The 25,070-nt window shown below is 46.9% G+C and overlaps 1 protein-coding gene across 1 annotated transcript; it reads left to right on the top strand.

Moving 5' to 3' along the window:
- Positions 1 to 1,642: 1,642 nt before the first annotated feature.
- LOC144480592 (small ribosomal subunit protein eS27-like) lies at positions 1,643 to 25,042 on the top strand. The gene is made up of 4 exons (XM_078200221.1): positions 1,643 to 1,778; positions 14,664 to 14,772; positions 22,182 to 22,292; positions 24,782 to 25,042. The coding sequence occupies exons 1-4, from the start codon at positions 1,773 to 1,775 to the stop codon at positions 24,808 to 24,810; spliced, it is 255 nt and encodes an 84-aa protein (XP_078056347.1). The 5' UTR covers positions 1,643 to 1,772; the 3' UTR covers positions 24,811 to 25,042.
- Positions 25,043 to 25,070: the final 28 nt, after the last annotated feature.

Genomic DNA, 25,070 nt, shown 5'->3' with positions numbered 1-25,070 from the left:
ATGCGCCAATATGTCTGCCTGCATTGCCGGCCTCCTGATCATTGGCCAGCCCTGTGACCCTATATTGCTGCCCCTCCAACCACACCTTCCACCGAATGCTGGTCTCCCAGATGTCTCCGGGCCAGCCCCGTTGTCCTCCCCGCCAGCCCCAATCATCCTGCCTTCCCCACACCGATGACCAGCCCCAATCAGCCCCTTCCATCTTTTTGACACTGATCCCAGTGCAGAGTGGCAGCGGGACCACCGACCCCCACCGATCTCCCCCAGTAGGCCCTGCCCCCTCTGACCCTACCCCTTGGTGTGGAGATGCCGGCGTTGGACTGGGGTGAACACAGTAAGAGTTTTAACAACACCAGGTTAAAGATTCTTTAACCTGGTGTTGTTAAAACTCTTACTGTGTCCTACCCCTTGGCACAGCCCGATGCCCAGTGGGCAATGCCAAGTTGCTCTTTTGGCATTGTCAGTTTGCCCCTTGGTCAGTGCCAGGATGCTAGGCTGGTACTCCCAGGCTGGCACTGCCCAGGGGGCATCCCCCTTATCCCCAATCTGCTGGGGGGGGGGCTTCAATGGCCTCTCAAATAAACCTGTTGGACTTTAACCTGGTGTTGTGAGACTTCTTACTCTCCTCACTCCAGCAGGATTGGGCCGCTAGCTTCCTGTTAGTGGGGAGCTGCTCTAAACCTTGCTGGAGTGAACAACACCCGGTGGTGGGAAGGGGGTGTGGGGGGAGGGGGTGGGTGGGGAGGGAGGGCTTGCGGGCCTAGAGACTTCAGTCACCGATCTGCTTATGATATTAAAATGCAGATTTGAAAATGGAAATCAGCTCCGTGCCAATTTCCGGCATGGAGCTGGTGATGCCTGAAATCCTGGCCCCAGAGACATAGGCCGTGGTGCCCAATGTGGAGCTCGCTACACGGCCTCCGCTGATGTCTCCAGCGGGCTGGGAGAATTACCCCCGTGGAGATGAGACCAGTTAAAACAGTGATGATCTTGTTGAATGGCAGAGTAGACCCAAAGGGCTGAATGACCTACTCTTGCTCTTACTTTGTATGTTCCGTTAATCACAAATCAATCAATTTTCACTGCAATGTATTGTAATTCCTGTTATAAAGCAGGCAATAAAGTTAGAAAAGCTCCTTTTAAAACAAAAGGGCTTCACGGGGTGGCATGGTAGCACAGTGGTTAGCACTGCTGCCTCACAGCACCAGGGACCCAGGATCAATTCCAGCCTTGGGTCGCTGTCTGTGTGGAGTTTGCACATTCTCCCCGTGTCTGCGTGGGTTTCCTCCGGGTGCTCTGGTTTCCTCCCACAGTCCAAAGATGTGCGGGTTAGGTGGATTGGCCATGCTAAATTGTCCCTTAGTGTCAGCGGGATTAGAAGGGTAAATGTGTGGTGTTACGGGAAAATGTGTGGGATTGTGGTCGGTACAGACTCGATGGGCCGCATGGCCTCCTTCTGCACTGTAGGATTCTATGAGTATTATGAGTTATCAGGGAAGTAGGTTTCCACAATTATTAACTTAGCTGTATAAGTAATAGACACTGGAACACAAACTCTTCAATTCACAGCTTAATTCACTAGTCTCCAGGGGACTTTAATTTTGTCAGAAGAGAATGCCAGTCTCTCTTGCCCTTTGCCACAGACTCAGAGTGTGAGAGGAAGCGGAAGTTTCACGTGTTTACATCAGTTTCTGGAAGAGGAGAGCAAGTGTGTGCGATCTTTCTCAGCGTGTTTAAAGGAGAGTTTATCGGGTCTGATCCTGTGTGCGGACATGCCGGTAAGTTCGGTGCTGCAACTTGCTACATTTCACTGGATACATTTGGTGTCAATTTCAGACACGATGTAACCCGCGCGGCTGCAATCCCCAAACTCTGGGCAGAGTCAGACTGAGCCAGGCCTCGCTTTCTACCCAAGACCAAACAGGCTCCTTGGAATTATTCCCAATCGCCCTGGGGGAGCAGGGATCGGTGCTTCTTCACCCTCCTGCTTGTTTGTCCCCAATGTGGCGGAAAACAAGAGCACGGGGGAAACACAACTTTTAAGACACGTGTAAAAGCGAAAGTGAAATGGTTCCCAGCCAAAACACCGGGGATGCTGCAAATCTGAAATCAAGCTGCTGGAAATACTCGATAGGTCTGGCAACAGATGTGGAGCGAGAAAAACAGTCGCTCTTTCTGAACGATTAGCTCAGAAAGATCAAAGTCTGTTTAACTCCTCTTCTCGCCCAGATGCTGCCAGAGCGGAGCGTGGATCAGCCCCGGGTGGGAATGATGCCCAGCACTGGGGACTCTTTAAACTTTGTCAGACATCTATTTTAAAATGTTTTTTTTATTTCCCATTTTGGTTAATATACTGATCTTGGTCTCCTTGTTTGATTTATTATTGTCACTTGTATTACTATACAGTGAAAAGTATTGTTTCTTGCGCGCTATACAGACAAAGCATACCGTTCATAGAGAAGGAAATGAGAGAGTGCAGAACGGAGGGTTATAGTCATAGCTAGGGTGTAGAGAAAGCTCAGCTTAATGTGAGGTAGGTCCATTTAAAAGTCTGATGGCAGCAGGGAAGAAGCTGTTCTTGAGTCGGTTGGTACGTGACCTCAGACTTTTGTATCTTTTTCCCGACAGAAGAAGGTGGAAGAGTGTGTGTCCGGGGTGCGTGGGGTCCTTGATTACACTGGCTGCTTTGCTAAGACAGCGGGTAGTGTAGACGCTGGTTTGTGTGATGGATTGGCCTACATTCATGACATTTTGTAGTTTCTTGTGTCTTGGACAGAGCAGGAGCCATACCAAGCTGTGATACAACCAGAAAGAATGCTTTCTATGGTGCATCTGGAAAAGTTGGTGAGAGTCGTAGCTGACACGCCAAATGTTCTTAGTCTTCTGAGAAAGTAGAGATGTTCGTGGGCTTTCTTAACTGTAGCGTCGTCTTAGGGGGACCAGGACAGGTTGTTGGTGATCTGGACATCTAAAAACCTGAAGCTCTCGACCATTTCTACTTCATCCCCGTTGATGTAGACAGGGGCATGTTCTCCACTACGCTTCCTGATGTCGATGACAATCTCCTTAATTTTGTTGACATTGAGGGAGAGATTATTGTCGTCATCTGATTCTCTATCTCATTCCTGTACTCTGTCTCATCATTGTTTGAGATCCACGACACGGTGGTGTCGTCAACAAACTTGAAATCATGCCTTTGTACAGGGCCAGGTGACTCTTTTTGGTCTTTAATTCTAATCAAAAAATCCAATTCAAATTAAGTCCAATCATGGTCCCCTTATGAGGGACAAACCAGATCCAAGTTGACAAGACAAGACTTTGCATTCAATCTTGGGCTCAATCAAATGGGATTCAAGCTGGCAGGATGAGGCATTGCCCCCTCCCGGGCTTGATCTAATGCTTCATCTTAACCAAAAGACCAAAATGGCCTTTGAAAAATTGCATCAGGTAAAGCCTCGGTTTAACTTCATTGGACTTTACTCTACCCGAGCCTGGGCAAGCCATGATCGCAGGCCTCAGCACACCCCAAGTGCAATGGGCTAGACTTGTCCCCTGCCTGGTCATGGTTTCACCCCTTGTTTGGGACAAAGATTCTCGAAATGGGAACAATGACCATTCATGAGCTCAAAACTAACTGAAGTCAACAATCAGTTCCACTCTCTGAGTTGCACCGATTTGCCAGATTACATGCTCCAATCACCTGAGACTCCCGGCCTCACACATTCATTTTGTATCGTGTTCAACATCCTGCTTTGGAAATCCCCAAAAACTCTCTGAGGATGAATATTTTGTGCAATGATCCTGATGGGCACCTTTCCAAAGTTTCATTTTCTGATCTTCAAACACAGCATTTAATTTAAAACACAACATTTATTTAGTGCCTTCTTGGAACTTCCGGCAGTGATTGCTTTTTGAAGTGCAGTCACTGTAGCCGTCTGGGCAAACATGATAGACACGGCAAGATCCCAATGAAACAGTTAGTTTGTCTATGATGGCGTATGGGCGAAGAGGAATCTGTGCTAATGTGGTTACCCAAGCTAATTGATATTGATTGACTTTGGCATGAGTAATAAAATCAGCAGGGGCATCTCACAGGAAGAAAAATCAGGTTGAAGCAAATCAAATCGAGAGGCAAAGAATGTTGGTACTCATCAAACAGGTTTGGGCACATTGGCAGCATGGAATTGAGTTGTATACCTAAGGATTTTCTGTACAGTCAGGTAGTCTGTGGATGGCACGGTGGCCCAGTGGTTAGCACTGGTGCCTCACAGCGCCAGGGACCCGGGTTCGATTCCGGGCTTGGGTCACTATCTGTGTGGAGTTTGCACGTTCTCCCTGTGTCTGCGTGGGTTTCCTCCGGGTGCTCCGGTTTCCTCCCACATTCTGAAAGACGTACTGGTTAGGTGCATTGACCCAAACAGGCGCCGGACTGTGGTGACTTGGGGAATTTCACAGTAACTTCATTGCAGTGTTAATGTAAGCCTTACTTGTGACTAATAAATAAACTTTAACTTTAGTCAGAGTCTGGCAACTAGTACAACGCCCACAGCTGAGAGACACGGAAAATGGTGGCATCAACTGCGGGCCTGTATGTATTTATTACCATGACCATCTGTGTCCAAGCAGCTTGGTAATTCTGAAATCAACACACTCATGCCTAGTACAGCGACATCATATTAGGAACTTTCAGAAAATACTTTAAAAGTTGGACAAGTTGTTCAAATGGCTGCCACAAATCATATGACTTTTGACATTTGGACTTTAGACTTCAGGCAAATCCTAATTAAATATGGACATTCACAGCCATCTGGGAAATTCACACATCTCCGATCTAACAGTGGACCAGCACAAAAAGAATGTGGATTTACCTGACTGTCTGTCCCCATGTTTCACACTGACTAAAGGGGAGATTAAAATTCAGTTGGTGGCAGATGGATGTGAGTTGTCCATTGTCAACTTCCCATTGTTTCACGATAGTTTCCCCCATCCAAACTAGACCGGGTGAGCCTCAGAGGTGTTAGCCCACAGCACAAGATATGGAATCAACATGAATGCCATCCTATATTTGGAAAGGATGCTGAACTTGTGAAAAGTCACGTGGTGGAATAGCCATATTGTCTTTTTGATCAGTTCAGAGCTGTTTGTAGTCAGAACCACTCGAGCCACCTGAACCATCAGTTCAACCAGTCTGTGAACCAGAGTTGGAAATCAGCTGCAAGACATAAGCAGCCAAAGCACCTAACCTGTTCCACTTTTCAAAGTCCACTTGAGAACCTACCTCCTCAATATTGGACTACAAGAAACCTCACAACCTGATGTGAATCCTTCACTTTACAAGACTCCTCGCTTCAATTTTAAAATATCAAATCCATTCAAGAAACCACAATCCTGCCATGTGGGAGACTGGAGATCATCACCGGCATGGTGGCACAGTGGTTGGCACTGCTGCCTCACAGCGCCAGGGACCTGGGTTTGATTCCCGGCTCGGGTCACTGTCTGTGTGGAGTTTGCACATTCTCCTCGTGTCTGCGTGTGTTTCCTCCGGGTGCTCCGGTTTCCTCCCACAGTCCAAAGATTTGCAGGTTAGGTTATTTGGCCATGATAAATTGCCCCTTAGTGTCAGGGGGATTAACAAGGTAAATATGTGGGGTTACGGGGAAAGGGCCTGGGTGGGATTGTTGTCAGTGCAGACTCGATGGTCCGAATGGCCTCCTTCTGTACTGTAGAGTTTCTAAAAAAATTAGAGATGGAATTACCTGTAATCTGTAAAAGCGAGTCATTGTTATCTGTATCTACTCTTTGTGTATGTGTAAGAATGAGTATGTGAGATGTTGCAGTAATTTAGGGTAAATATGTGAGCATAAATATCCTTTTGTATTTTTTAAAATCACAAAGCTTGATGATTAATTATTTAATTGATATACACACTCCTTCCACACAAAACATACTGAACACAGGCAGTACTTGATCGCACATATGTTCTGTCCATGATAACCTGATAACCACCTCATATGCGGTACTTATGGCACAACCTGCCTTTCACAGATCTGGAAGTCCCTCATCACCAATAGATTTGATTTGCTGCAATTCCATCATACGTAGATGGAACAATGGCAGCAACAATGTGATAGAGCCACAGAGAGATTTTGGGATAGGAGCCCATTCAGCTCATCAAACCCATGCTAGCTCCCTGTAGAGTAATCTAGTCACTACTGTATCCTGGCTCAATTCTGTATCCCAATAAGCTAATTTGCCTCAAGTGGCCATCCAATATCCTTTTGAAATCATTGATCACCTCCACTTCCACCACACTCATGGTTAGTGAGTTTCAGGTCGTGACCACTTTTGATGAAATAAAACACTTCCTCTCATTCACCATGCATCTTTTTTTCAAACAAAATCTGTCTGCCCAGTACTTGAACCATCAGCCAATGGGATTAACTTCAATTTTGAAGTATCAAATCCATTCAAGAAACCACAAGCCTGCCATGCGGGAGACTGGAGATCATCACTGGCACGGTGGCACAGTGGTTAGCACTGCTGCCTCACAGCGCCAGGGACCCGAGTTCTATTCCCGGCCTCGGATCACTGTCTGTGTGGAGTTTGCACGTTCTCCCCGTGTCTGCATGGGTTTTCTCTGGGTGGATCCTTTATCTCCTTATCTGAGACTGTTATAATCTCTTTTGCACCAAAGAAAACAACTCGAGCTTCTACAACCTAATTTAAAGCTAAAGTCCTTCATCCCTGGAACCATTCTATTGAATCTCCTCTGCACCCTCAGTTGGACCCTTACATCCTTCCTAAAATCTGGACCAGAACTGGGCACATATTCTAGTTGTGACCTAACTGGAGCTTTACAAAGGTTCAGCATGACTTCCCTGCTTTATGAAACACTCTCCATATTTCCTTTGACCTTCAAAGATCTTTAGAGGTCCCTCTGTCCCTGCACACTCTTTGGAACTGAAATTAACTCAGTATTGCCTTTCTCTATCCGTTCTGCCAAAATGCATCTGAATTCTGTGGTCAATTTCACCTGCAACTTGCCTGCCCATTCTGCCAGCTTAAGTATGTCCTGTTACATCACCCTCACTCTTGCACTCCTGATGTTTGGTATTATTGACAGATTGTAAAATTTTACTCTGGATGCCAATATTCAGATCATTTATATATACATCAGAAAAGCAGCGTTCCTTGCACTGTGGTTTGAGAAAGGTAACCGTCTACTATCCACCAGCCGGACAAAGAACCATTTGCCACGACTTACTGTTTTTTGCTCCTTAAACCATTTCAGAGAAATCCAGGAGCCTCAGTTTGGTTAACCAGTCTTTTAGATGACACCTTGTCAAATGTTTTCTCAAAATCTATATATACAACCTCCATTTCATTTCCTTCATCAATCTTCCCTGGTACTTAATAAAAATGAAATTAGATTATTCAAGCATAAGCCTTTTACAAATCCCTGCTGGCTTTCCTCAATTAATAAGAAGTCTAACAACACCAGGCTAAAGTCCAACAGGTTTATTTGGCCACTAGCCACTTGCTCCTTCATCAAGTAAGTGGGAGTTCTGTTCACAAACAGGGCTGAAAAAGGGGCTTAGGAGAGCTAGGAGGGGGCATGAGAAGTCCTTGGTGGATCGGATCAAGGAAAACCCCAAGGCTTTTTACTCTTATGTGAGGAATAAAAGAATGACCAGGGTGAGGCTGGGGCCGGTCAAGGATGGCAGTGGGAATTTGTGCATGGAGTCAGAAGAGATAGGAGAGGTGATGAATGAATACTTTTCTTCGGTGTTCACCAAGGAGAGGGGCCATGTTTTTGAGGAAGAGAGGGTGTCACAGGCTGATAGGCTGGAGGAAGTAGATGTTCGGAGGGAAGATGTACTAGCAATTTTGAATAAACTGAAAGTTGATAAGTCCCCTGGGCCTGATGAAATATATCCTAGGATTCTTTGGGAGGCAAGGGATGAGATAGCAGAGCCTTTGGCATTGATCTTTGCGTCCTCACTGTCCATGGGGGTGGTGCCAGAGGGCTGGAGAGTGGCGAATGTGGTTCCTCTGTTTAAGAAAGGGAATAGAAATGACCCTGGTAATTATAGGCCGGTTAGTCTTACTTCGGTGGTCGGTAAGTTGATGGAAAAGGTCCTTAGGGATAGGATTTACGACCATTTAGAAAGATGCAGCTTAATCCGGGATAGTCAGCACGGATTTGTGAAGGGCAAGTCTTGCCTCACAAATTTGATAGAATTTTTTGAGGAGGTAACTAAGTGTGTAGATGAAGGTAGTGCAGTTGATGTCATATACATGGATTTTAGTAAGGCGTTTGATAAAGTCCCCCACGGTCGGCTTATGAAGAAAGTAAGGATGTGTGGGATAGAGGGAAGTTTGGCCGATTGGATAGGTAACTGGCTATCTAACAGAATGATGTGGAGATGCCGGCGTTGGACTGGGGTAAGCACAGTAAGAAGTCTCACAACACCAGGTTAAAGTCCAACAGGTTTATTTGGTAGCAAATACCATAAGCTTTCGGAGCAATGCTCCTTCGTCAGATGGAGTGGTCTGAGACCCCTCCATCTGACGAAGGAACATTGCTCCGAAAGCTTATGGTATTTGCTACCAAATAAACCTGTTGGACTTTAACCTGGTGTTGTGAGACTTCTTACTGTATCTAACAGAAGACAGAGGGTGGTGGTGGATGGAAAATTTTCGGACTGGAAACCGGTTACCAGCGGAGTGCCACAGGGATCAGTGCTTGGTCCTCTGCTATTTGTAATTTTTATAAATGACTTGGAGGAGGGGGCTGAAGGGTGGATCAGTAAATTTGCTGATGACACCAAGATTGGTGGAGTAGTGGATGAGGTGGAGGGCTGTTGTAGGCTGCAAAGAGATATAGATAGGATGCAGAGCTGGGCTGAAAAATGGCAAATGGAGTTTAACCCTGACAAATGCGAGGTGATTCATTTTGGTAGGACAAATTTAAATGTGGATTACAGGGTCAAAGGTAGGGTTCTGAAGAATGTGGAGGAACAGAGAGATCTTGGGGTTCATATCCATAGATCTCTGAAGGTTGCCACTCAAGTGGATAGAGCCGTGAAGAAGGCCTATAGTTTGTTGGCGTTCATTAACAGGGGGTTTGAGTTTAAGAGCCGTGGGGTTATGCTGCAACTGTACAGGACCTTGGTGAGACCACATTTGGAATATTGTGTGCAGTTCTGGTCACCTCACTACAAGAAGGATGTGGAGACACTGGAAAGAGTGCAAAGGCGATTTACCAGGATGCTGCCTGGTTTGGAGGGTAGGTCTTATGAGGAAAGGTTGAGGGAACTTGGGCTTTTCTCTTTGGAGCAGAGGAGGTTGAGAGGAGACTTGATAGAGGTTTATAAGATGGTGAGGGGGATAGATAGAGTGAACGTTCAAAGACTATTTCCTCGGGTGAATGGAGTGGTAACTAGGGGGCATAACTATAGGGTTCATGGTGGGAGATATAGGAAGGATGTCCGAGGTAGGTTTTTTACTCAGAGAGTGGTTGGGGTGTGGAATGGACTGCCTGCAGTGATAGTGGAGTCAGAAACTTTAGGAACATTTAAGAAGCTATTGGATAGGCACATGGAGTACTTCGGGATGATAGGGAGGAAATAGCTTGATCTGGGTTTCAGACAAAGCTCGGCACAACAGCGTGGGCCGAAGGGCCTGTTCTGTGCTGTACTGTTCTATGTTCTATATACGGTACGGTAGCACAGTGGTTAGCACTGCTGCTTCACAGCTCCAGGGTCCCGGGTTCGATTCCCGGCTCGGGTCACTGTCTGTGTGGAGTTTGCACATTCTCCTCGTGTCGGCGTGGGTTTCCTCCGGGTGCTCCGGTTTCCTCCCACAGTCCAAAGATGTGCAGGTTAGGTTGATTGGCCAGGTTATAAATTGCCCCTTAGAGTCCTGGGATGTGTAGGTTAGAGGGATTAGCGGGTAAATATGTGGGGTTAGGACCTGGGTGGGATTGTGGTCGGTGCAGACTCGATGGGCCAAATGGCCTCCTTCTGCACTGTAGGGTTTCTATGATTTCTAAAGACACAAACTCAATTGACAGAATAATGATTGGAATGGCGTTTGCTACCAAATAAACCTGTTGGACTTTAACCTGGTGTTGTGAGACTTCTTACTGTGTTTACCCCAGTCCAACGCGGGCATCTCCACATCATGATTTCCTCAATTAGCTCATACCTCTCCAAGTGTCTGTTGAGTTTTCTCCTTATTGTTTCTAAACCCACCATTAGGTCACTTGCAAAGGAAGCCATATGAGTGCATGACCACTGATTGGAGACCAAATCCGTCACTCCTGTTTGCAGCGTTAATGTAAATATGCCCTGATTTTGGAGTCTGGGCCACTGAACAAAGTGAAGCACGACTCCTTTTGGAGAAAGTTCAGACATTGGAGTCAGCTCCGGCCCTCACACCCAACCTAACATCACACGTGTGTGAAACCTCATTCTGATACAAAATATGTTGAGTGTGAACTCACTGTCTCACACTGTTAAACCATTTTTCTGACATCTGTAGGGTTGATACTGAGTTGGCTGAATGTCACCAGACAAGAACTGTAAAACATTTAGGCAAGTAACCCAGGGCATTACAAGTAAAATAAACAGTAGATAACTATGTATGTCACACAAACAGTAACTAAATCAGTGTGTGGGCAAAAGTATTGATACTCTGTCTATACCTGATGTGCCTATTAGTCACAACAGTTGGGCACCACCTTCTCGATCTCCAGGGCCACTGGAGCACAGACAAAGCAGAAACGTTGTTAGCCATTCAGATGAAAGTCATCGACCTGAAACATTGGGTGGGATTCTCCCAAAAACATTCTGAGTGTCGGATTTGCATAAAACTGGAGTAAATCAAGCTGGTTTTTTCAGCAGGAGTTCAGAGAAGAATCTCCCACACTCTGTGCACTGCCGACTGCACAAGCATGAATCACGATAAAAATCAGTGGGCAGGGCCTATTCCCACTGGAGAAGCCGGCAGCAGAGCGCAGAGTGAGCCACTGCACATGCGCCGATCTGTGAGCGTCGAGATCGGCGCATGCGCAGTGACCCCTGTCTGCCGGCCTCCCGATCGCTGGCCAGCTTCATTGTTGGCCAGCCCGCAACCCCCACAACACCGGCTGTGCCATCCCCTACAGCCCGATGGCTGCCCCCCCCCCAAACAACCCCCGGGCCCAGCCCCGACCTCTTCATCTCCCCTCCAACCCCCTCCCCCAGTATCGACATCCCCTGCAGCCCCGACCCCTCCCCCAGCAAGCCCCCTCCCCCTCTCAGTGGCCAGCCCCGATCGCTCGCCTCCCTCCCTCCTCCTCTGATCACCACTGCAGAGTGGCAGCAGGACCCCCCCAACCCCACTGATAGCTCCCCCAGAAGCCCCGCCCCATCAGCCCCTGCCTCCCATTAGGCCCTGCCATCTTGGCACTACACCATGCTCGGTTGGCAGTGACAGGATGCCCCCTGGCAGTGCCATTGCCCAAGTTGGCACTGCCAAGGTGGCAATGCCCAGGGGCCCAACTCTCTGGGGGGCCTCGATTGCCCCCCTTTCATCTCAGCAGGGTTGGGGGGGTGGGTGGGGAGAAGAGCGGCACGGTAGCACAGTGGTTAGCACTGCTGCTTCACAGCTCCAGGGTCCCAGGTTCGATTCCCGGCTCGGGTCACTGTCTGTGTGGAGTTTGCACATTCTCCTCGTGTCTGCGTGGGTTTCCTCCGGGTGCTCCGGTTTCCTCCCACAGTCCAAAGATGTGCAGGTTAGGTTGATTGGCCAGGTTATAAATTGCCCCTTAGAGTCCTGGGATGTGTAGGTTAGAGGGATTAGCGGGTAAATATGTGGGGTAGGGCCTGGGTAGGATTGTGGTCGGTGCAGACTCGATGGGCCGAATGGCCTCCTTCTGCACTGTAGGGTTTCTATGATTCTATGATTCTATGAAGAGGCGAGCGTGCCTGGAGGTTTAAATCCCGGGTCCGCTTATAGGATTCAAAATACATTTAAATGAGCTGCTGCATAATTTATTAAGCTCCGCACTGATTTCCGGTGTGGAGCTGATGATGCTGGAAATCCGGCGCTGGGAAACATGCGGAGGCCCGGATGCCGAGCGTGAATCAGCCGCCGCTACAGTCTCCAGCCCACTGCACTAAAAAAGCAGTGCAGCGGGATGGGGATGGGAGAATCGGCCCCATTAACTCCCGTTTCTCTCCACAGGTGCTGCCTGACTTGCTGTGGAGTTCCAGAATGTTCTGTTTTTATTTCAGATTTCCAACACCCACAGAATTTTGCTTTTGTAAATTTATTGGCTGGTTTTTTTTCATCTCTGAACAGTGAGGGGTTTAGATGCTGGCATCACAAAACTGATAACAAAGAGTTTGTCTTGTGTTACGTTTCCATGGTGCTGATGATCAGAGGAGACTTGTTAAACTGGGCAGCAGAATTTGTGGTCAAGGAGTAATGTGCTCGATAGGCTCCATGTGTTGAGCAGTTCTCCTCACTTCCAGAGTTCATGTTTTTTCATGAGGTGGGATTCATGGGATATATCCTAGGATTCTTTGGGAGGCAAGGGATGAGATTGCAGAGCCTTTGGCTTTGATCTTTGGGTCCTCACTGTCCACGGGGATAGTGCCAGAGGACTGGAGAGTGGTGAATGTTGTTCCTCTGTTCAAGAAAGGAAATAGGAATGACCCTGGTAATTATAGGCCGGTTAGTCTTACTTCGGTGGTCGGTAAGTTAATGGAAAAGGTCCTGAAGGATAGGATTTATGACCATTTGGAAAGATGCAGCTTAATCCGGGATAGTCAGCACGGATTCGTGAAGGGTAAGTCTTGCCTCACAAATTTGATTGAATTCTTTGAGGTAACTAAGTGTGTAGATGAAGGTAGAGCAGTTGATGTCGTATACATGGATTTTAGTAAGGCATTTGATAAGGTTCCCCATGGTCGGCTCATGAAGAAAGTAAGGAGGTGTGGGATAGAGGGAAATTTGGCCGATTGGATAAGTAACTGGCTACCTCATAGAAGACAGAGGGTGGTGATAGATGGAAAATTTTCAGACTGGAGACCAGTTACCAGCAGTGTACCACAGGGATCAGTGCTGGGTCCTCTGCTATTTGTGATTTTTATCAATGACTTGGAGGAGGGGGCTGAAGGGTGGGTCAGTAAATTTGCTGATGACACCAAGATTGGTGGAGTAGTGGATGAGGCGGAGGGCTGTTGTAGGCTGCAAAGAGACATTGATAGGATGCAGAGCTGGGCCGAAAAATGGCAGATGGAGTTTAACCCTGATAAGTGCGAGGTGATTCATTTTGGTAGGACAAATTTGAATGCGGATTACAGGGTCAACGGCAGGGTTCTGAGGAATGTGGGGGAACAGAGAGATCTTGGGGTTCATATCCACAGATCTCTGAAGGTTGCCACTCAAGTGGATAGAGCCGTAAAGAAGGCCTATAGTGTGTTAGCGTTTATTAACAGGGGGTTTGAGTTTAAGAGCTGTGGGGTTATGCTGCAACTGCACAGGACCTTGGTGAGACCACATTTGGAATATTGTGTGCAGTTCTGGTCACCTCACTATAAGAAGGTTGTGAAAGCATTGGAAAGAGTGCAGAGGAGATTTACCAGGATGCTGCCTGGTTTGGAGGGTAGGTCTTATGAGGAAAGGTTGAGGGAGCTAGGGCTTTTCTCTTTAGAGCGGAGGAGGATGAGAGGTGACTTAATAGAGGTTTATAAGATGATGAGGGGGATAGATAGAGTGGATGTTCAGAGACTATTTACTCTGGTGGTTGTAGCCGTTACTAGGGGGCATAACTATAAGGTTCATGGTGGGAGATATAGGAGGGATGTCCGAGATAGGTTCTTTACTCGGAGAGTGGTTGGGGTGTGGAATGGACTGCCTGCTGTGATAGTGGAGTCGGACACTTTAGGAACTTTCAAGCGGTTATTGGATAGGCACATGGAGCACACCAGAATGATAGGGAGTGGGATAGCTTGATCTTGGTTTCGGACAAAGCTCGGCACAACATCGAGAGCCGAAGGGCCTGTACTGTTCTGTACTGTTCTATGTTCTATGTGACATAAAATGTGGACCTGGTTTTCTGTTTCAATCACTGGCACTGGGTGTTGGGGAGTAGTGGGGGAGGTGGGGAGCCTGCAGTTGGTGGTGGAAAGTATAATAGGCCTTTGGTGGCGAATAACAAGTTGGCGATCACATGAGCTACAAACATTGACCATTGAGCATACCTGTGTGTCAGCAATATACGTCAGATATGAACAGGGAAGTTCTCGCTGTTCTGGCCAGTTTTTATTCTTCAACCAACATCACAAATTGCATGTTGTGTTTCCTCCATGTAAGTGTCTGTGGTGGATTGGCTGTAAAGTGCTTTAGGACATCACACAGGCTGTGAAAGGTGCTCTGAAAATGGAAGATTATTTTTTCTCCAGAATACCATAATCCCATAGAAAAATTCAGGAATTTTGAGTTTCTGTAACTAAGATCTGTTGGAAAACCAGGCAGATTTTGGCACCTCACTGTTTTAAAATCTCACCTGGTTTCAATATCTCTTCCCTCTTCATTGTGAGTTTGTTTCTCTTCTGCCCATTTTGAACGGTGAGGTTAAAATGTCATTTTCTTTCTCTTACATCTTGCAGTTGGCCAAAGATTTGCTGAACCCGTCTCCTGAAGCAGAACGGAAGCAGCACAAGAAAAAACGTTTGGTGCAAAGCCCCAATTCTTATTTCATGGATGTCAAGTGCCCAGGTACAGTCCCTATTCTCCCCAACAGGCTGTGATTATAACACAGGAATATAAATCATTGTCTTCTCACTATAGCCCTTCCACTCCCTCTCACCTTGTTCAATTCTGCTGATAATTTTACGTCCACCTTATTTAATTTAATTGTGAACCACTTTGTGTTTCTGGAACTTGCATGTGAACTCTCAACCCTCTGGGTTTGCTAATCTAGAAGCACAAATTACAAAGCTACCAAACCCATCTGCTGACAGAATTTAGTGAGGCTAGTTCAACAAAATCATTACAGTTGGGGCTCAAAGTTATTGAAATAACTTGATCAAATAAAAATGCATTGCCATGGTTAACAACATGGTATTTTGATAAGATTTGTACACTGATGCTGTCAGGTGGAAACGTTACCATTGACTGATATTGCTAGGGAATGAGGAGAACTAAGAGTGCAGCCACTAGTTTGGAGCTGGAGATATCTGGGAGCAGGTTAGTCATGTATTTTGATCAATCTACATCAGCAGGCAACCTAACAACTCCCAGCTCTTTGTTAAAAAGTGGAGTTACACAAGAACTGGCCATTCATTATGGTTGATCTGTATTGCAAATCTGTTACCCATCTATGTTCCATATTCCTTAATAACCTCACGGAAGAAATTAACTGAAATTTTTGACTGCCAGCCCACTCCCTGCATTCCCTGCATCCACAGCCTGTTAGGGGAGAGAATTCCAGATTTCCAAGATTAGGTGCTGTCTGATGTCAATCCTGGCACGAATTTTAATATTATACCTCCTTGTTCTTGACTTCCTCCTTCCTCTCACATCTCTTTATCATGTTAACCAAGTTGACCAGATCATAGAATCCCTACAGTACAGAAGAGGCCATCCGGTCCATCGAGTGTGCACCGACTCTGACAGAGTATCTTACCCAGGCCTCTCCCCCGCCTTATTTCTGTAACCCCACACACTTGTCATGGCTAATCCATCTAACCTACAAACCTTGGGACACTAAGGGGCAATTTAGCATGGCCAGTCCACCCAACCTGCACCTCTTTGGACTGTGGGAGGAAACTGGAGCACTCGGAGGAAACCCACACAGACACGGGGAGAACGTGCAAACTCCACAGAGACACTCATCCAAGGCCGGAATTGAACTCAGGTGCCTGGCGCTGTGAGGCAGCAGTGCTGACCACTATACCACCACACCGCCTCTCAATCCTCAACCGTCTAAATTCCAAAGAAGACAAACCAAGATGATGCAACAGTGATCATTAACCACCAGCTGTAAAGAGCCTGTTTACTTTGGACTTTCACCTTAAATAAGATAAATGATGCATAAATAGCTCAAACGTGTCATGTGTACATGTGTGCATGTGAATGTGAGTCGAACACTATTACGACACAGCAGTAACTAAGTTATTTTAAGTGGTTAGAGTCAGACTCATTTCTGGTTGAGCAAGCTATCTCAGTGACCTGTAACTCCAGCCCTGTCCCGAATTTTAATTGAAAACAGAGTCTTAAACTGGATAAAGGATACATAGCACATGGCTGTGGTGGCTACGAGGCTATCTGGGAACCCAGCCAGGGGTCAACAAGGTCACCCATTAAACCATTTCTGTTTGGTAGGTTCAATCCAGCTCTATGATAGGAGGAACCACAGTGTAAATGTTTAAACGTTGCCTTTTGCCACTCCTTCTGCAAGGCAGAACAAAAATCCCCACACACTATCACATAAGCAACACATATCTAACCACATAGGTATTGGTGGAATTTTGTGGATCATTTCAGTTTTTACCGTCAACATAGAATTTATTCACAACTGGTCCAGATTGAAATGTTCCATTGCAGACGGTTAATGACTCGTTATTGAAAGGGAACACCAGTAGAATGGTTATTTCACACCATAACTTCAATATCATTGGCAGAGGTGTAGAGAGGAGATGAGAATTTTATTTTTCACTCAAGAGTTCTCAGGATTAGAATGTTCCACATGAAAAGGTGGTGGAAGCTGATTGCATGAATAAAATAGGCAGTGTCATGATCCCCACGGGGGAAAATAAGAACAAAATTATCAAAATTTGCTGAATGACAAATCAAGAAATTACCAATAAATTTAATATGAGGCAGAACCATGGCCATTGAACATAAACTCAAGCAAATGATACTTCAAGTAAAAAAAAAAATTTCACTTTAAAATCGATACAACAAAAATATGATTTACACAACCACAAAGCACGTTATCGGTCTCTGATAGAAATGTGGCTACACAGTTCCACAATACGCTGCTCTTTATTCACACAGACAAGGTCAGGAATCTTATCAGACAATAGCTGTCACCTTTGAGTTCCATTGCTGTGGTAATCATTAACCAAGGACACTTCTCCCAACCCTCTCTCCATCGAGTCATGACAGCCTGATGGTGTATCTTTCTAGAACTCCTTTTGCAACCGATCAGCAAATAACACCCCGATTCATGGATTTGGCCACTTTGGGAAGATACTAGCTGTTTAGTGACTCCAAGATATTCACGTAGATCTCCAACTTTTAGATCTTTTTAGCCTGTTTACATAGTACATATAGGGAAAAAACTTTATCATAGAATCATAGAACCGCCACAATACAGAAGGAGGCTATTCAGTCCAACGAGCCTACACCAAAAACAATCCCACCAAGGCCCTATCCCCTTAACCCCACGTATTTACCCTGCCAGTGCCCCTGACACTACGGGGCAATTTAGCATGGTCAATCAACCTAAGCCACACATCTTTCGACTGTGGGAGCAAACCGGGGAGCACCCAGAGGAAACCTGCGCAGGCACTGGGAAAATATGCAAACTCCACACAGTCATCCAAGGTCGGAATTGAACTCGGGTCTCAGGTGAGACCAAAGCCCCAGAGTGATTTTTTTTCTATTTTTCATGGGTTGTGGGCACTGCTGGCTAGGCCAACATTTACTACCTGCCCCTAATTGCCCTTGACAAGATGGTGGTGAGCTGCTTTCTTGAACAGACGCAGTCCATGTGGTGTAGGTACACCTATAACAAAGAACAAACAAAATTATAGCACAGGAACAGGCCCTTTAGCCCTCTGAGCCTGCATTGACCATACTGCATTCCTGAACTAAGACCCCCTACTTCCCGGGACCATATCTCTCTCTATTCCCATCCTATTCATGTATTTGTCAAGACACCCCTTAAAAGTCACTATCGTATCTGCTTCCACTATCTCCCTGGGCAGTGAGTTCCAGGCACCCACTACCCTCTGTGTAAAAAAACTTGCCTCGTCCATCTCCTTTAAACCTTGCCCCTTGCACCTTAAACCTGTGCCCCCTCGTAATTGACTCTTCCACCCTGGGAAAAAGCTTCTGACTATCCACTCTGTCCATGCCCCTCATAACCTTGTAGGCTTCTATCAGGTCTCCCCTCAACCTCCGTCGTTCCAGTGAGAACAAACCAAGTTTCTCCAACCTCTCCTCATAGCTAATGCCCTCCATACCAGGCAACATCCTGGTAAATCTTTTCTGTACCCTCTCCAAAGCCTCCACATCCTTCTGGTAGTGTGGCGACCAGAATTGAACACTATATTCCAAGTGCGGCCTAACTAACGTTCTATAAAGCTGCAACATGACTTGCCAATTTTTAAACTCAATACCCCGGCCGATGAAGGTAAGCATGCCGTATGCCTTCTTGACTACCTTCTCCACCTGCATTGCCACTTTCAGTGACCTGTGTACCTGTACACCCCCAGATCCCTTTGCCTATCAATACTCTTAAGGGTTCTGCCATTTACCGTATATTTCCTATCTGTATTAGACCCTCCAAAATGCATTACCTCACATTTGTCCGGATTAAACTGCATCTGCCATTTTTTCGCCCAAGTCTCCAACCAGTCTATATCCTGCTGTATCCTCTGATGGTCCTCATCACCATCCACAAATCCACCAACCTTTGTGTCATCCGCAAACTTACTAATCGAACCAGTTACATTTTCTTCCAAATCATTTATATATATTACAAAAGCAAAGGTCCCAGCACTGATCCCTGAGGAACGCCACTTGTCACAGCCCTCCATTCAGAAACGCACCATTCCACTGCTTCTATGGTGACCAGAATTGGAGACAATATTCTAAGTGAGGCCTAACTAAGCTTCTGCATAGCTGCTGCATGACCTGCCAATTTTTATACTCAGTGCCCCGACTGATGAAGGCAACCATGCTGTATGATTTCTTGACAACCTTATCCACCTGTGTTGCCACTTTCAGTGATCCGTGGACATGTACACCCAGATCTCTCTTCCTGTCAATACTCCTAAGGGTTCTACCATTTCGTGTATAATTCCTACATGCATTGGACCTTCCAAAATGCATTACCTCACACTTATCCGGATTAAAATCCATCTGACATTTCTCCGCCCAAGTCTCCAACCGGTCTATATTTTGCAGAGGATTGTATCCTCTGACAATCCTCTTCACTATCCGCAACGCCACCAATTTTTGTGTCGTCTGCGAACTTACTAATCAGAGCAGCTACATTTTTCTCCAAGTTATTTATATAAACTATGAACACCAAAGGTCCCAGAACTGATCCCTGTGGAACACCGCTAGTCACAGCCTTCCATTCAGAAAAGCACCCCTCTACTGCTACCTTCTGTTTTCTATGGCTAAGCCAGTTCTGTATCCAACTTGCCAGCTCGCCTCTGATCCCATGTGACTTCACCTTTCGTACCAGTCGACCATGATGTACCTTTCAAAGGCTTTACTGAAGTCCATGTGGACAACATCAACTGCCTTTCCCTCATCTATCATCTTCGTCACTTCCTCAAAAAACCCAAGTTAGTGAGGCACGCCCTCCCCTTCACAAAACCGTGCTGTCTATCACTAATAAGGCAATTTGTTTCCAAATGTGAGTAAATCCTGTCCCTAAGAATCTTTTCCATTAATTTTCCTACAACAGACATAAGGCTCACCGGCCTATAATTTCCTGGATTATCCCTGCTGCCCTTTTTAACAATGGAACAACATTGGCTATCCTCCAGTCCCTTGGAACTTCATCTGTAGCGAATAAGGATACAAAGATTTCTGTCAAGACCCCAGCAATTTCCGCCCTTGCCTCCCTCAGCATTCTGGGGTATATCCCGTCAGGCCCTGGATCCTGTCAGGCCCTGGGGTGTTATCGACTTTAATGGTTTTTAAGACGCCCAATATCTCCTCCTTTTTGATATCGACATGACCCAGAATATCTACACACTCTACCCTCGGCTCCTCATCCATCAAGTCCCTCTCTTTGGTGAATACTGAGGCAAAGTATTCATTTAGTATCTCGCCCATTTCCTCTGGTTCCATGCATAGATTCCCTTCACTATCCTTGAGTGGATCAACTCTTTCCCTGGCTACCCTCTTGCTCTTTACATACGTATACAATGCCATAGGACTTTCCTTAATCTTGTTTGCCAAGAACTTTTCATGACCCCTTTAGCCCACCTAACTTCTTCCTTAAGTTTCTTCCTACGTTTATTATATTATCATAGAATCATAGAAACCCTACAGTGCAGAAGGAGGCCATTTGGCCCATCGAGTCTGCACCGACCACAATCCCACCCAGGCCCTACCCCCACATATTTACCCACTAATCCCTCTAACCTATGCATCCCAGGACTCTAAGGGGCAATTTTTAACCTGGCCAATCAACCTAACCCGCACATCTTTGGACTGTGGGAGGAAACCGGAGCACCCGGAGTAAACCCACGCAGACACGAGGAGAATGTGCAAACTCCACACAGACAGTGACCTGAGCCGGGAATCGAACCCGGGACCCTGGAGCTGTGAAGCAGCAGTGCTAACCACTGTGCTACCGTGCCGCCCACTCTTTCTTCAAGGGCTTCATCTGTCCTAAGCCATTTAGATCTTATGAATGCTTCCCTTTTCTTTGTGACAAGGCTGATAATATCCCTCCTTAATCAGGGTTCCTGATACTTGCCACACTTATCCTTCATCCTCAATGTTGATCTCACCTGATTCCAGCTTTCTCACAGACAGGAAATCCTTGGGTGTGTGACTGTCTTCCACTCTGCAAACATGTCCAGGGCAGCAAATCCTCCTCTGCTTGATCAGTTCCAACACACTCCTTTCTTTAAATCACTAATGACCATTTAGACAGGAAAAGCTGCTGTCCTTACCAGTCTGGTGATATGTGATCCCAACCTGCTTGACTCTTAACTGCCTCTCTAAAGTAGTCAAGCAAGCCCCTCAAGGCAATTAGATATGGGCAATAATTGCTGAGAGTGAATAAATAAATATTAGCCTTTAACAGTGCTGTAACTATAAAGAATAAAACAAAATACAGTACAGGAAACAGGAGAGAGCAAACTCTTTGTTGGCTATATGAAAATTATTTGCTTGTTGATTCAAGGACTCAGGAGATCATTGAAATCATAGAATCCCTACAGTACAGAAGGAGGCCATTCGGCCTGTCGAGTCTGCACTGACCACAATCCCACCCAGGCCCTATCCCCATATCCCTACATATTTACCCTGCTAATCCCCCTGACACTACGGAGCAATCAACCTAACCCACACATTTAAGGAGTGTGGGAGGAAACCGGAGCACCCAAGGAAACCCACGCAGACACAGGGTGAACATGCAAACTCCACACAGACAGTAACCTGAGGCCGGAATTGAACCTGAGTCCCTGACGCTGTGAGGCAACAGTGCTAACTACTGTGCCACCATGTCGCCCACTGTGCTACTGTGCCATAATGAACAAATAATTTGTTTTTAGTAATGTTGGGTGATAAATATTATGATGTGGAGATGCCGGTGTTGGACTGGGGTAAACACAGTAAGAAGTCTCACAACACCAGGTTAAAGTCCAACAGGTTTATTTGGTAGCACAAGCCACTAGCTTTCGGAGCGCTGCTCATTCGTCAGGTAACTTACCTGACGAAGAGGTGATTAGCACTGTTGCCTCACAGTGCCAGGGACCCGGGTTCGATTCCGGCCTTGGGTCACTGTCTGCCTGGAGTTCGCACAGTCTCCCCGTGTCTGCGTGCATTTCCTCCGGGTGCTCCGGTTTCCTCCCGCACTCCAAAGATGTGTTGGGTTAGATGGATTGGCCATGGTAAATGTGCGGGGTTGTGGGATAGATTGGAAGAGAGGACCAGGGTGTGATGCTACTTCTGAGAGTTGGTGCAGACTCAGTGGGCTGAATGGCTTTTTTTTGCACTGTAGAGATTCTATGAGAGTGTCAGCCTTGAATTTATGCTCAGACGTCTGGAGTGGGGTTTGAACCACAACCTTCTGACTTAGAAGTAGAGTGCTATCCACTGAGAGATGGCTGACACAGTGTGGGAATCGCTCAGAGCTGGAAGGAATGTCTGTGTGGTCCTTTATCAGTAACACAGTGACAGCATTTGTGTGTTTCCTTTTTCAGGCTGCTACAAGATCACAACAGTGTTCAGTCATGCTCAGACTGTCGTATTGTGTGTTGGCTGTTCCACGGTTCTGTGTCAGCCCACTGGGGGCAAGGCCAGGCTCACAGAAGGTAGGTGAAGAACATTTGGGACATAGATGCTGCTCTTTTTCACATTCAAAGCTGCTGAGGGTTACGGGTTGATCAAAAAATATTTTTTGAGTAATTTGAAATAAAAATGTATTTCTATAGCCCCTTTCATATGATATAACCACCCGGCGTGTTCCACACAAGTGTAAAAAGGTGGCAGCACCAGAAACCCTCAACTCATTAGAAAGGTGCCTCATCAGACATCCTGTCAACTCCAGGGCTACAGACCAAGTGCTCAAAATGAAATGAGATGAGTTCCTTGATTTCTGGCCAGTGCAGACGCAATGGGCAGAGTGGCCTCCTTCGGTGCCATTCATCTCTCTATATTCTTGAAATACCTGAAAAAGAGGAATGAGGAGAGGATGGGGGACAGTTTGTGAATTTCTCCTCATAGATACACTGGGCCAAATGGCCACCATCAGTGCTGTAACAATTCTGTGATTGTATTCTAAATCAGAAAATGTGTGACTCTGAGTCATATAAGGTGGTCTCAAGACATTTGTCTTCAGAGCATTAGCTTTGGATTACTAAAGGGTGGAGGTCGTGGAGAGGTGGTGATATGGTCATTAGACTAGTAATCCAGAGACCCAGCGTAATGCTCTGGAACCTGGGTTCAAATTCCACCATGGCAGCTGGAATTGAAAGTTAGTTTCAGGAATAAAATCATCGATTGTCATTAAAATGCCCTAATGTTCACCAATGTCCGTTAGGGAAGGAAATCTGCCGTCCTTACCCGGTCTGGCCTACATGTGACTTCAAAGCCACAGCAATGTGGTTGACTCTGAAATGACCTAGCCAAGTATTCAGCTCTAGGGCATTTGGAATGGGTAACAAATGCCGGCCTTGCCAGCGGCACCCACTCCCCAGGTATGAATTTTTTAAAGTGGGTGCAGTAAACTTCAATCTCTTCAGTTTGTTTCCCTGTTAAATAATCAAAGAAATGGCCCAAATAACACGAATATGGGGTTGAGGTTATGATCAGATCAGCCATGATCTCATTGAATGGCAGAACAGGCTTAAAGACCCAAATGGTCTCTTCCTACTAATTTGTATGTACTCCATGCAGGAAACCTGCCCTTGCCCCACCACTCATACCCACCTCATCTCCATAACCCCATGCTGACCTCATCTGTGTGCTGACCCAGTCTCTGTGACCCCGAGCTGACCCCAGTCCCGGTGACCCCGAGCTGACCCAGTCTGTGACTCTGAGCTGACCCAGTCTGTGACCCAGAGCTGACCCAGTCCATGACCCCGAACTGACTCAGTCCATGACCCCAAGCTGACCCTAGTCCCGGTGACCCCGAGCTGACCCTAGTCCCGGTGACCCCGAGCTGACCCCAGTCCCGGTGACCCCGAGCTGACCCCAGCCCCGGTGACCCCGAGCTGACATAGTCCCAGTGACCCCCGAGCTGACCCAGTCCCTGTGACCCTGAGCTGACCCAGTCCCCGTGGCCCCCGAGCTGACCCAGTCCCTGTGACCCTGAGCTGACCCAGTCCCGGTGACCCCGGGGGGACCCAGTCCGTGAGCCTGAGCTGACCCAGTCCCCATGTCCCTGAGCTGACTCAGTCCCCATGTCCCAGTGACCCCGAGCTGACCCAGTCCCGGTGACCCTGAGCTGACTCAGTCCTCATGTCTGTGAGCTGACCCAGTCCCCATGACCCCCGAGCTGACCCAGTCCCTGTGACCCTGAGCTGACCCAGTCCCCATGTCCCTGAGCTGACCCAGTCCCCGTGGCCCCCGAGCTGACCCAGTCCCCATGACCCCCGAGCTGACCCAGTCCCTGTGACCCTGAGCTGACCCAGTCCCCGTGGCCCCGGAGCTGACCCAGTCCCCATGACCCCCGAGCTGACCCAGTCCCGGTGACCCCGAGCTGACCCAGTCCCGGTGACCCCGGGCTGACCCAGTCCCGGTGACCCCGTGCTGACCCAGTCCCGGTGACCCCGAGCTGACCCAGTCCCGGTGACCCCGGGCTGACCCAGTCCCGGTGACCCCGGGCTGACCCAGTCCGTGAGCCTGAGCTGACCCAGTCCATGAGCCTGAGCTGACCCATTTTAAAAGTTTACCTGGCAGTATTTGAGTGCCGCTGTGTTGTGCTCTGTGATGGTGAAAATTAATGAAAGAAGATGGCAGATACAGTGAGCGAGGCTCCATGTGAGTGAGGATATGAGACAGCGTGTGGGTATTGGAACAGTTGAGGTTACAATTATAACTAAACTGACTGAAGCTCTCGGTACGTAGAAAGCACGATCAAATCTTTCACCCGTGAGTGACAGATGTCGTGGGATTCGAGAAAACAACAAAATCAAATAGAGCAAAAAATTTGACCAAATCATTTTGGTGCAAGGATTGTAATCAGATTCCCAAACCAGCATAAGGTAATTACATACTTAGCACGGAACAGAAACAGGCCAATCGGCCCGACTTGTCTACGGCAGTGTTTTGTAATGAATCTCTTTTCTCTTTGCTGTAGGCTGCTCATTCCGGAGAAAACAACACTAAGCAGAATCAGCAACCAGAGGCTCTGGGTTAATCACTGCATTGCCTTCCAATGACCACAACTCCTGGGATACGGATCCTGTCCTTTCATTCAATGCAATTAATGCGATTGTAAACATTGCCCTTGATTAAGATGGGCATTTACAGTGTTTAACTGTTGTGTATCCACATTGCCTAACTAATAAAATCAGACTGTGTTCACAATCCAAACTGTGAGGCAAAAATCATCACTCTCCACTGTTGTTATGTTTTTCACCCAAGGC

Source organism: Mustelus asterias, chromosome 29, assembly GCF_964213995.1.
Source record: "Mustelus asterias chromosome 29, sMusAst1.hap1.1, whole genome shotgun sequence".
NCBI lineage: Eukaryota > Metazoa > Chordata > Chondrichthyes > Carcharhiniformes > Triakidae > Mustelus > Mustelus asterias.
This window is presented reverse-complemented; position numbering and strand designations above follow the sequence as displayed.

Coding starts and splice junctions, on each gene's coding strand:
- LOC144480592 (XM_078200221.1), top strand. Junction 14,773..22,181: donor CATGGATGTCAAGTGCCCAG/GTACAGTCCCTA, acceptor TTCCTTTTTCAG/GCTGCTACAAGATCACAACA. Junction 22,293..24,781: donor CAAGGCCAGGCTCACAGAAG/GTAGGTGAAGAA, acceptor TCTTTGCTGTAG/GCTGCTCATTCCGGAGAAAA.